We start from the raw sequence: 12758 nt of genomic DNA on the forward strand, positions 1-12758 counted from the left end.
CAAACCGGCTGGTTTCCCTTCCTCGAAACCAAAACCAAAAGTCGTGTCGGTTCCGCAGAAACCGAAACTGAAAGTGGTACTGGTCGGATCGAAGCCCACTACACCTTCGACGCCAGCAAAACCCGTCGGCACCGACCGCACCAAACGGGACTTCGGTGCCGAACTCGCAGCAGCAGATGTCGGCGCCGACACACGGAAAAAGGCCATCGGCACCGACAAACCGCCTCGGCACCAGGCACCGAAACAATCGGCTCTGGCCACGAAGGTCAAAATGGCCGCTGCGTCGCACACCACTTCGAAAGCAGCACCTAAGGCCCAATCATCGACGCCGTCAACGGCTACCGCCTCTCCTCGACTCGATGACCCCGTGGCCCCGAAGAAGCCCACGCCTGCCTCTACTGAACCGCTCGGCGCCAAACAACCGTCGGCGCTCCAGGTGCGACAAGTTGCAGAGTCCTTGCAACGCATCAAAGAAAAGGCAGCCCTCCAGGACACGTCGGGCCCAGAGCCGAAAAAAGCTCAAAAAGCTTCTCCAGCAACACCTCATATCACTTTCGGCCTGCCGCCATCCACGGCGCCAAAAATTTTTGAAATAAGAACTCGTGTCACCCAAACTAGGATCACACCTGCCGAACGCTCTCCTACGGAGACGTCACCATCTCACATCATCGATGCCGACACCGGTAGAATTATGCTCCACAAGCGGAGAATATCTTCTGAACACGCTTTGGACTCCTACCGGATCCCGCTGAAGAAAAAGCTGCCAGCAGATTCGGAGCCAGTTCTTTACGAACGTCTCCATACCTCCTACCCAGATCCACAGTCCTTCTCCCCGACACACTCCGAAACCGACGTTTTGGAGGACTATATGGGTGACGACGTCCCCTACCCAAGAGAGATGGACCCTGAGGGCCAACAGGACCCTGACCAGGCTTGGGATGACCCTGTAGACACAGGTGCACCTATGGATACACAGGACACGCAGCTCTATGGCGCAAAAACGTCTCCCACAGAGGACACTGCCGCATTCAACGCCCTAATTGAACGTGCTGCGGAAAATCATGGTGTGCAACTCCACTCTGACACAATCGAGGACGATTTTCTAATGGATACTTTCGCATCCTCAGAAAGGAATATCAAAACTCTACCCATGCTAAAAGGTGTCCTCAAACCAGCAAAGGACATTTTGAAAGAACCCACCAGGGCAAGAGTGGTAAACCCCAGGATCGACAAAAAATATAGGTCGGCGCCTGGGGACCCTACGTACATTAGAGGCCAGTTGCCTCTAGATTCCATCGTAGTCGCAAATGCTCGCAAACGGGCGCACTCGCAAACAACTGGGGATGCTCCTCCCCCGGACAAAGAGTCCAAGGTGCTAGAGACCTCCGGCAAACGGGTTGCAGCCCAGGCAGCTAACATATGGCGTATTGCCAATACACAGGCGCTCCTAGCTCGCTACGATCGCGCACACTATGACACATTAGAAACCCTACTCCAACATCTCCCTGACCAATACAAAGAGGGAGCAGAGATCCTCATCAGGGAGGGACAACTCCTCACAAACGCATCCATTAAGTGTGCACTGGATGCAGCAGATACAGCTGCCAGAGCAATAAACACCAGCGTCCTGCTACGACGACACGCCTGGTTACGAATCTCCGGATTCAAACCTGAGGTTCAAAATAACATTCTCAATCAGCCGGTCAACCCCGACTACTTATTCGGGCCGGAAGTTGACGCCACCCTAGAGAAAATAAAAAAGGACACAGACACTGCAAAGTCCATGGGGGCTCTCCAAACCCAGACCTTTCGGAGTGGCTCCTTTCGTCGCCCCGGGAATAGAGGAGCAGGCAGAGGACAGGGGTCACAGCAAACCTACAACAAGGGCAACACACAAAGTACCTACGATAAAAACACCCGGGGTGGGTATCGTGGCTCCAGCACAAAGGGCAGAGGACGCGGATACGGCAATACCAGGTCCTCCCCCAAGAACAAACAGTGACGCCCTCTCCCTTCCTCCCGACCACATAACACCTGTCGGGGGAAGGCTACAAAGGTTCCTGTCCATGTGGAACTCCATCACCACGGACAGGTGGGTCAAAGATATTATCAAACACGGTTACTGCCTAGAATTAACCTCCACTCCACCCACAATACCGCCAAAACACCGTCCTATGTCCTCAGAGCACTTAGCGCTCTTACAGCAGGAAGTGCTAAGTATGCTGGAAAAAGGCCCAATAGAGGTCGTACCCGTCCACGAGCAAGGCATGGGGATATACTCCCTGTACTTCTTAATACCAAAAAAGGACGGGTCACTCAGACCTATACTAGACCTGAGACCCCTCAACCGCTACATTCTGTCAGAGCATTTCCACATGCTCACCCTACAACAAGTCCTCCCGCTGCTCAAACAGGGAGACTTCCTAGCCACGCTAGATCTCAAAGACGCATATTTCCACATAACCATTCACCCCTCACACAGAAAATATCTCAGGTTCACTATTCAAGGGCAGCACTACCAATTTGAAGGTTCTCCCCTTCGGCGTGACAACAGCACCCAGAGTTTTCACAAAGTGCCTAGCTACTGTGGCTGCACATCTACGGAGGCAACACATTCACGTCTACCCTTACCTGGACGACTGGCTTGTTCAGGCAAAGTCAGCCCAGCAATGTGCCAGCCACATGTCCCACACCATTCACCTTCTTCACAGTCTGGGGTTCTCACTAAATTACCCAAAATCACATCTCCAACCCGCACACGTACAACAGTACCTAGGTGCGACCATAGACACTCTGGCAGCCACAGCTCAGCCAAATTTAGTGAGGATCAACAGCATACAAATGCTGATTTCCAAGTTCAAACCACAACACTCCCTTCCTGCGCGAGTGTTCATGCAGTTGATAGGCATGATGGCCTCCTGCATCTTCATAGTCCCACACGCGAGACTACATATGCGCCCGCTTCAGGAGTGCTTAGCACGTCAATGGAATCAGGCTCACGGGCAACTGAAAGACCTAGTGTTGGTGAGCGGTCGGGCATACAACTCTCTGCATTGGTGGAACCCACAAAACCTTTGCAAGGGCCGACCGTTCCAAGAGCCTGTTCCACAAATAATACTGACAGCGGATGCGTCTCTCCAGGGATGGGGAGCTCATATACTCCATTACACAGTGCAGGGACTATGGACAACACAACAAAAGAAGATGCACATCAACCTTCTGGAACTGATGGCAATCTTCCTAGCCATGAAGGCTTTCAAAGTACATCTGTGCAACAAGGTCGTGTTGATCCGGACGGACAACATGACCGCCATGTACTACATACAAAAGCAGGGAGGAACACACTCTCCACAGTTGTCTCATCTGGCTCAGAGCATGTGGAAGTGGGCCATTCAGAGGAACATGTTCCTCATGGCGGAACACCTCCCCGGCAAGGACAACCAGATGGCGGATCTGCTCAGCAGACACAGCCACCAGATGCACGAGTGGGAGTTACACCCATCAGTACTCCAACCGTACTTCCAGCAGTGGGGTCATCCAGACATAGACTATTCGCCACAAGCGAAAACGCAAAATGCCAAAGCTTTGCCGCCAGGTTCCCACATCCGCAGTCGCAGGGCAATACGATATGGATGAACTGGTCCGGCAGATTTGCGTACGCTTTTCCCCCAGCACCATTGATACCGCTGGTGGCGCGCAAACTCAGACAACACTCACTGACACTCGTCCTGGTTGCTCCAACGTGGGCATGCCAACCATGGTACACCACCTTTCTCGAACTTTCCGTGGTGCTGCATGAAAGGCTGCGGATCAAACCCGCGCATTTGACGCAGAACCATGGAGAGATTCAGCACCCAGATCCGCAACAGCTGAACCTGGCAATCTGGCTCCTGAAGTCCTAGAGTTTGGCTTCCTGAATCTGCCACCTGACTGTATGGACATCATTAAGGAAGCTAGAAGACCCACTACCAGAGCTTGCTATGCAGCCAAATGGAAAAGGTTCGTAATTTATTGCAATAACAATAGCATTAACCCGCTAGATGCATCCATCCAAAACATAATTTGTTACCTCTTACACCTATACCGATGCAATCTGGCATACACCTCAATACGTGTCCATTTGACCGCAATATCAGCCTATCTCCAGACCAGGCAGCACCTCTCTCTATTCAGAGTGCCTGCCATCAAAGCATTCTTGGAAGGACTCAAACGAGTAATTCCTCCAAGCCACCCACCAGCTCCAATGTGGAACCTCAACTTGGTCCTCACACGCCTGATGGGTCCACCCTTCGAACCTCTACACTCATGCGAGATTCAGTTCCTCACCTGGAAAGTAGCTTTCCTAGTAGCGATCACTTCTTTGAGGAGAGTTAGTGAACTCCAGGCACTAACCATTAAGAGCCTTTCATACAGGTTCACGCAAACCGGGTTGTACTACGTACCAACCCAAAATTCATGCCCAAAGTGATCTCGCAGTTCCACATGAATCAAACTATTGAACTGCCTGTTTTCTTTCAAAACCCACAAACTGTCGCAGAAAGAGCACTCCATACACTGGATGTAAAGAGGGCCCTCATGTACTATATAGACAGGACTAAAGTCTTCAGGAAAACAAAACAACTTTTCGTTGCCTTTGCACCACACCACAAAGGTAACGCCATCTCCAAAGCCGGTATAGCCAGATGGATCGTTAAATGTATTCAAATTTGCTATCAAAAGGCTAAACGCACATTAACGATTCCCCCACGAGCCCACTCAACACGTAAGTTAGGGGCCTCCATGGCTTTCCTGGGAAACATTCCTTTGCATGATATATGTAGAGCAGCCACCTGGTCCACTACACATACATTTACCAAACACTATTGTGTAGATGTGCAATCAAAACAGCAGGCAGCTGTAGGACAGGCTGTTCTCAAAACTCTTTTTCAGACCGCTGCAGCTGGCACCTGTTGCCGCCGCTAATAGAGGGTACTGCTATGTATTCTATGCACAGATATGAATTCAGCAGCCCACATGCCTCGAACTGAATATGCTACTTACCAGTATGCATCTGTTCTTGGCATGTAGGGCTGCTGACATTCATATCGCCCACCCTCCTCCCCGGCGCCTGTAGCAGCTGCAGCTCTCAGAATTACTGTAAGCATGGTCATCACTTTCAGTATCTACTCCATCACTGCCACAATGGCGAAAAACAATCTGAGGATGGAGAGGATGCCCATGCGCACTATGGTCCAGGGGAGGAGTCACCTATCTCAGGATACTTCGAAGACTCTTCCAGGACAACAACGTGCAAACATCCGGACCCAACACTAGGCGGCGATCTATGCACAGATATGAATGTCAGCAGCCCTACATGCCAAGAACAGATGCATACTGGTAAGTAGCATATTCAATACCATATACTAGGGGCTTATAAGGCTCTACAGAATCCCATTAGAAATGTACCTAATGTACATGGAAACCATTTTAGAGAGGAAGCAGCTAGGCTGGGGTCCTGATTAGCAGGGCCACAGCCAGATTAAGGTCGAAAAACAGTGAAACTCCAGCAAAAAGTGGGGTACCCATGTGAAGCAGATCCTACTCTCCAACACAGCATTTATCAGGCCAACTTCTCACAATGAATAGTACCAACCATCGATCATGATGCACTAAACATCCTGCTGCGCACCATGCACCACACCAAAGGCTCATGCCTGTGAGTCCAGATTAAAGATAAAGACAAATGCAAATCTGTCCGAGTCCAGGGCGCACGCCACTGGTTACATCTTGGATCCTGACTGAAGGGCCCCGCTGGCCCTTTCGGTTTTAAGAGGGAATTGAAAAAAACACTGTTCAAGCAGGCATTCCATTTACAGCTGGATTTCCTTGCCCGCCTTTCCGCATACCCCTCTTCACAAAGGAGAGGGCACCACTATTCAGTTTCAAGACCCTGCATGCCCACACCCTGCCAAGGACTAATGCTGGCCATTCAGAAGTGACAAGCCTGTGCCCGTCTCCTAATCTGGAGGTTTGCTGCTGGATTCACATTCCCATAGGCTGAGCTATAAAGTGGCCTCGGGTGATATTTTGGCAATTAAGGAATTGATAAAAGAAAGCAACATAGACAATTACAAATTCTAAAGAGTTCAGAGTTTATAATCATTTTTTGGTGGTTTTCTTACACCCAGAGCTTACCATACTAGCCTCCTTTAGTGGCTGTAGCCATGATGTTTCCCATTTGTGTGCTATACGTCAGTATGTAAATGTCTACACCATTTGTATTTCATGATTTTCAGTGACTTACAGCTACCGCTAATGCCAGAGGACCGCTGATGGATTTTGTCTTGGATGCATCCGAGTGCCACTAGATGTCAGTTCGATAGTTTGAAAAAAAAACAAATAAGCTGGGCCAGTCTCAAACTGACAAACAAAAGCACAGGGGCAAGTTCAGCATAACTTGTTTAGAACATTAGAAATTGTATAACTGTATAAAAAGTGAGTACACTTTGATTTTTAAGGGGAAGATAAGAGTGGAGGGCGGGTGCAGACACTACCTAAGAGAGAATGGGAAGCAATCTGTAGATAAAAATGTGTTGATTTGTGGGAATGAGCCCCATCCTCCAGTGAAGTCAGCACCGACAAAAGCCTGACAGTGGATGACCGTGACTTTCACCAATGGCAGCTCAGATTGTTTCCTTCATCTCTCTTCCAGCTTCTTGCCTGCGTCTGTGCTGCCATGATTCTGAGGAGACATCTCATGGTCTGGAAAGTTTTTGCACCAAAGTAAGTTATGGTTTTGAAATTTGTACGTGTGGTTCCTTAGACTACTTTGAAAACTCATTAGTACATGTTGTTGTGCTCTTGGATTTTCTAACAAAGTCATGTCTTATACTTAATTTAGAAAAAATCTACTTAGAACCGAAGCAGTGCTTGTGTACCTGCCTTCGACTGTGCTGCAAATGATGACTTTGTTGATTGAAGTAAACTCTAGACCAGTTTGGTGATCTGGACATTAATTGAACCTTATTGACTTATATAAGAGTGTAAAATACCAGCTTAATCATACAAGATACATTAAAGTGACCATTTGGTGTGATTTTACTCCACCTACCACCATCAGCACCTTGTATTTTATCCTGTTGAATTTTCACCCAGGGATACCGTTTGCATCTGATGTCACATGCTATGCTGCAACATTCCCACAATAACAACATTTAACAATATGGTACAACAAAACGATGGTAAGGTTTTTGACAGAAGCAGGAGGAGATTTAAGTTTTGTTTAGTTGCCAAAGCCTAGAAGACGTTGCTCGCTTTGTATTGGAGGGCATCCTCTTCTCAAATACAGGACTTTCTCTCAGGTTAAAACATCCGCTGTCTAGGGATTTGCTTTTGGGTCATTAAATAGAAGGGTGAATCATCTTGGCCTTAAAGATCTGCGCCAATTCCACACTGCTGAAATTTTGTCCATTTTCCTTTTCAGCCCAGCAGCCAGGTTGATGTGTACTCTGAAATGGCAGGGTGCATTTTGGGCCTTCTTTAGACACTGAACATTCAGTTAGTGAGGGTTGAAGCTGAAAAAGCTCTATCCTGTTGGGCTTTGTGATCATGGTACTATTCTTTGAAGAGTATGGTGGTCATTTATATGTAATCTATCAACTTGACACGATTGATTCATGCAGCCTGGACTGTTATGGCTCACCTTTTTACGAACAACGTCGTACAATGCGTGGGTTATCAGATACATCTACAGAGGAGTTGTAGAAGGTGCCGTTGCAGGATGTCCAGCATGATGGACAAAAAAGATTGCTTTCAGAGGGTGAAATCTATATTCCCAAGCAACGTTTTGCTCTGTACATATTTTTTTTTCTGTATAAACTCTACAAATATAGCACGTTCTATAGTAATTATGAGCACTATATGAATCAGCTTAATCCCACTGACTTAAATAAAAAAAAATTAACAACATATTGTATTGATTTTATTAAACGAACAACCAGCACAATTATCCAGAGATTATGGTGCAAGTACATCCCCCAGGTACACATTGTGCTGATTTACCGCCCCGACCCCTAGTCTGCAAACATCAGACTCCCACACCCACCCCACCCACCCCGTGTCAACACGTAGTCCCATCCGTTTCCGGGATGGCATCATTACTATTATCCTAATATGATTGTACACAGTCACCCCACACCTTGTATTTTTCTCTCCTGTCTCAACAGGCGTTCTATGGGATCCCCTGAATCGTCTGGAGTAAGTTGTGGCAGGTCCACACCCCTGTATATGGCCCATTTCCCCCATATCTTCCCATGTTTCCGGGGGCAGCCACGTGCCACAAAGACCGCAATCTCCGCCATCATACATTGGTCCATGGCTTTCTTCCACTTGCCTAGGCGGGGCGGGGAGGTCCCCTTCCAGCTCTGCGCTATATCCCGCTTCGCCAACACGAGCCCCAGAAACAGTAAGTGTCGTTTATATCTGTTCCCCCCCGATGTCCTCGGTGCTATGTAGTAGTGTGAGTCTTGGCTCGAGTGGGAGCTCCCAGGCCAGAACGTTCCCCAAACACCCAAGGACCTTACGCCAATAGGGTTGTATCGCTACGCAGAGCCATACTGTATGTAAGAACGTGCCTTCGGTCGCGCCACAACGTAAACATATCGGGGACTGAATCGTCCCCATTTTCCACAATCGCGTTCTAGTGTAGTAGACTCTGTGTAGGTATTTATATTGGATCAGGCGATATCTAGTGGAAACTGCTGTATAGCGGGGGCTCGCCAGTGCCTCCGCCCAATCATCATCTGTAAGGTCAGGGAGATCGGCCTGCCATCGCTCACGTGTCTTATGGAGATTGTGTTGCGCGCGTGTTGTAAGGGTTTGATAGATTTGTCGGATCTTATGAGGGCCGAGGTCCCCCGTCAAAAGGCGACTCTCTAGGGGGTGATATTCTGGTAGGTACGTCAGTGAACGCACCGCTGGCATCAACGCATGTCGAAGCTGTAAGTATCGGTAGAACTGGGATTTGTGTAGGTCAAATTCGGTTTGTAGTTGTTGGAAGGATTTAATTGTGGGCCCTCGCATAACATCCCCCAACGTGGAGATTCCTATTGTATCCCACTCCCGGAATCCCTCCAGGGCCGCCACCGGCCGGATGAAGGCGCCGCGCCATAGGGGTGTCATCCCGGTAAGTTTCCCCCACCAGCCCATCATACGCAGCACGCGCCGCCAGATTTGAATCACCGTACCGCATGCCGGAGGATGACCGGCTACTGAAGAGGAGTCATATAGTTAGTGTAGCAGCCGCGTGTGAGGGAGAGTTAAACGCTCCACCGCATACGCCGGATCTTGGAGCGACCCATACCACCAGTCGTTGACCACTAGCAGCTGGGATGCCCAGTAATAGGCGCGCATATCCGCCGCTGCTATTCCCCCGCAGTATGTAGATTGTACACAGGTCGCCAGGGCCACCCGCACGCCGCCCCCTTGCCAGAGGAATCTGTTCAGCAGGGCGTTTACTTGCGTGAACCACGTCTGCGGGATCGGGTATGGGTAATTCTGGAGGCGATAAAGCATGCGGGGCAGTGAAATAATCTTAAAGATCGCCGATCGGCCATAGAGGGAGAGGGGTAGTTGCGACCATATCGTTGTGTCGTCCCGCACCGCCGGGAGAAGAGGGGCTATATCCCGAGCCCACGCCGTATCTTGATCTCGGGTCACGTAGACCCCGAGGTATTTAAACCCGTCGGTAGCGACAGTCACCTGGTTTGCCCAAGCCATGTGTCCTAGGTCCCCGCACACCGGGAATAAAATAGATTTAGAAGGATTAGCGCACAGACCAGACGTCTCACCGAAGATGCGGAGGATCTGAAGGACCCTAGGCCCCAAGACCCGCGGGTCAGCCATGTAAAATAGTACGTCATCCGCGTACAGGGCTATTTTGTCTGTGTAGTCCGGAGTCCATGACAACCCACGCATCACTGCGTCCCTCCTCACCCATTCGGCTAGTGGCTCTATAGCAAGCGTGAATAACAGTGGGGATAGTGGGCATCCTTGTCGGGTGCCACGAAGGAGCGGGAACGAGGCCGACCGATGACCGGCCACCCGGACCGACGCCGTGAGACCATTGTATAGGAGCTTGATATACGTCCGGAATCGGGGACCAAAGTTTACTGCCTCGAGGAGGCGGAAAAGGTATTCCCAGCTAAGGGAGTCGAACGCCTTGTCTATATCACCAGCAGTACCGCGACCGGGCAGCCTAGCTTATGGGCTTCTGCTATCGCATTATGCAACCGTCGGATATTATGCCTCGTTGCCCGATGCGGCATAAAGCCTGATTGGTCCGGGTGGATCAGCTCTAGTATGTATGTTCGTAGACGATCGGCCAAGACCTTTCCCAGTAGTTTAGGTTCAAAATTCAATAATGATATGGGACGATACGACCCCGGATCCTCAGGGGGTCTGCCCGGCTTCAGAAACACGACTATTTCGGCATGTCGCCAATCAGGTGGTAGCAGTTGAGTCTCCTCGGCCTCTTGTACAACCTGGAGCAGATTGGGGCCTAGCGTAGGCATAAGGGGCCGCAGAAGGAATCCGTTCGGTCCGGGGGCCCGACCCGGGCGGGTAGCCCTCAACGCCGCACGGAGCTCGTCTAACGTGATTGGCTCCTCCAGTTTATTCCGTGCCTCGTCAGACAGTTGGCGAGGAGGGATGTCCCGAAAGAAGGCGTCGATTAAAGGTGGGGCGATCACTTCCCGTGCCGCGTATAAATCTGAGTAGAATGTGGCAAACACTTGTGCGACCGCCGCAGGGGCAGAATGGGGCGTTCCGTCTGGGGACCGTATCATCGGGACTTGTGTCGGAGCTGTCCGAGCTTGGCACAACCGATGCAGCATTTGGCTCGATTTATCCCCCCACTGATAGATACGATGTTGCGTCGCCAGCCAGGCCTCTTTCACGCTGTTAGTTTGCAATGAGTGTAACCGTCGCTGGGTAGCGAGCATGTTGCGTCGAACCGCGCCCCCCCGCACGCACCCGCTGCTGTAGTTGCGCCTGACTGTCTTCTAACGCCTTTATCTGTTGGAGGGCCTTCGTTTTCGCCGCCGCTCGGAAACTTATATCGGCTTCACGAAGCACCGGCTTCCATGCCTCCCACAGCACCCCAGCCGATTGAACCGTACCTACATTGTGCTCAAAGTAGTCGGTGAGAGTGTCCGTCACTAGTTTTTGGTGGTCCCGGTCTTTTAGGGACCAAGGGGAAAGCCTCCAGCGAAAATCAGGTTTATGTGTGTTGAGGGCCAACGTGAACTGTACTGGGGAATGATCTGAGAGACCTCTGGAGAGAATCGCTGATGAATGGATCCGGGAAGCATGTGTGCACGGCAGAAAGACATAGTCGAGGCGAGCCATTGTGGGGTGAACGTGGGACGCATATGTGTACCCATCTTCTCCGGGATGTAGAGCTCGCCAAACATCTACCCAACCCAGGGCCTGGGCTAGTGTAAATAGTTTGGTGTGTGTAGGTGACGGAGCCCCCTCTCCGGCGCGCCATCTATCGCCGGCTGCCATCGTCTCATTCCAGTCACCACCCAGAATCGTCAATCCCGGAGGGAGCTCGCCCCATACCCTAGTTATGGTGTCTACAAACGACTGACTCATGGGCGGGGGTGCATATACGCTTCCGATGGTAATTTGCTCTCCATATAGCGTCCCTGTTAAAAACGTGTATCTACCCGCTGTGTCCACCCACGTTTTGGTCACCTGCAGCGGGACACGTCTGTGTATGAGAATCGCCGTGCCCCGCGAGCCCCGTGTGAAGCCTGAGTGATAAACTGTGGCGAACCCGAATCTAGCGAGGCATATGGCCTTGTTGCCCATGAGGTGTGTCTCCTGTAAGAGAAGGATGTCAGCGGAATGGCGTTTGGCCGAACGTAGTATAGCCCCTCGTTTTATCTTGTCCAGTAGCCCCCGGATGTTCCAGGTAAGAAAGGTGAGATCCACCAGGGGTCTACTTGGCTGTGTATGTGCCATCTACTCTACGTGGGATCCCAAGTGAAGTGGCTAGGATATCCTGTGTACGTTGCAACAGCGGAACTAACGTGTGACATCCCCAACAAAAAAGAAAACTGGTGCAATGAACCACCCAACCACCCGCTCGCCCCGCCCCCCCATACAGCCGAAACGTCGGTGCATCTGCCGCGGTGTATACCCGGGTCATGTCCCAATCACATAAACTCACTGTATACCACCAATGAATCCCCAAAACCCCAAACCCCCAAAACAGTGTTTAACTAACCGTGGGGTGCGGTGAGTGTCAACCCACGTCGAGATTTAAGTATCTACTGACCTCCCCTAGCATTTAGAGCGCCCAATACCAGAACAATACAGATACAATCAGTCCATACAGGATACACTTAGCTGGTGCTTGGTATGTCATCCGTCAGCGGCTGAGTTCGAGCTCTCCAGCTCCAGGTCGACCGGTGGCGGGAACGGTCAGTTCTGGACGGGCCCGCAGTTTTGCTCCTGGCTGAGCCTTGTGAAGAGTCTGAGTCCATCGGGACCGGGGAGTGCGGTCTAAGCGTTCGGTGTTCGTCAGTCCATGCGAAGACCGCCTCCGGCGACGTGAAGAATAGGGTCTTGTCCTGGAAGATCACTCTAAGGCGTGCAGGGAACAGCAGGGCATAGGAGAGATTCAGGGATCGAAGCTTCCGTTTAGCCTCAGTGAATGACTGTCTTTGGCGTTGAACTATATTTGTATAGTCCGAGACTTAAATAATTTTAGC

The 12758-nt window shown here is 50.6% G+C and overlaps 1 protein-coding gene across 2 annotated transcripts in view; it reads left to right on the forward strand.

Annotated features, from left to right (window-relative positions):
* The window catches only part of PIGO (phosphatidylinositol glycan anchor biosynthesis class O), a 114461-nt gene that overhangs the window by 70283 nt on the left and 31420 nt on the right, over positions 1-12758 (forward strand). For both annotated transcript variants that reach the window (XR_014969485.1, XM_085628137.1), the window contains exon 10: positions 6692-6762. Coding sequence is in view for 1 of the 2 variants with exons in the window: in XM_085628137.1 (XP_085484263.1) it covers positions 6692-6762 (71 nt within the window). In the remaining variant the exon portion in view is untranslated. The remainder of the gene's footprint in view (positions 1-6691; positions 6763-12758) is intronic.

The sequence above is a fragment of the Triturus cristatus genome, chromosome 2_1, assembly GCF_964204655.1.
Source record: "Triturus cristatus chromosome 2_1, aTriCri1.1, whole genome shotgun sequence".
NCBI classification, from domain to species: Eukaryota; Metazoa; Chordata; class Amphibia; order Caudata; family Salamandridae; genus Triturus; species Triturus cristatus.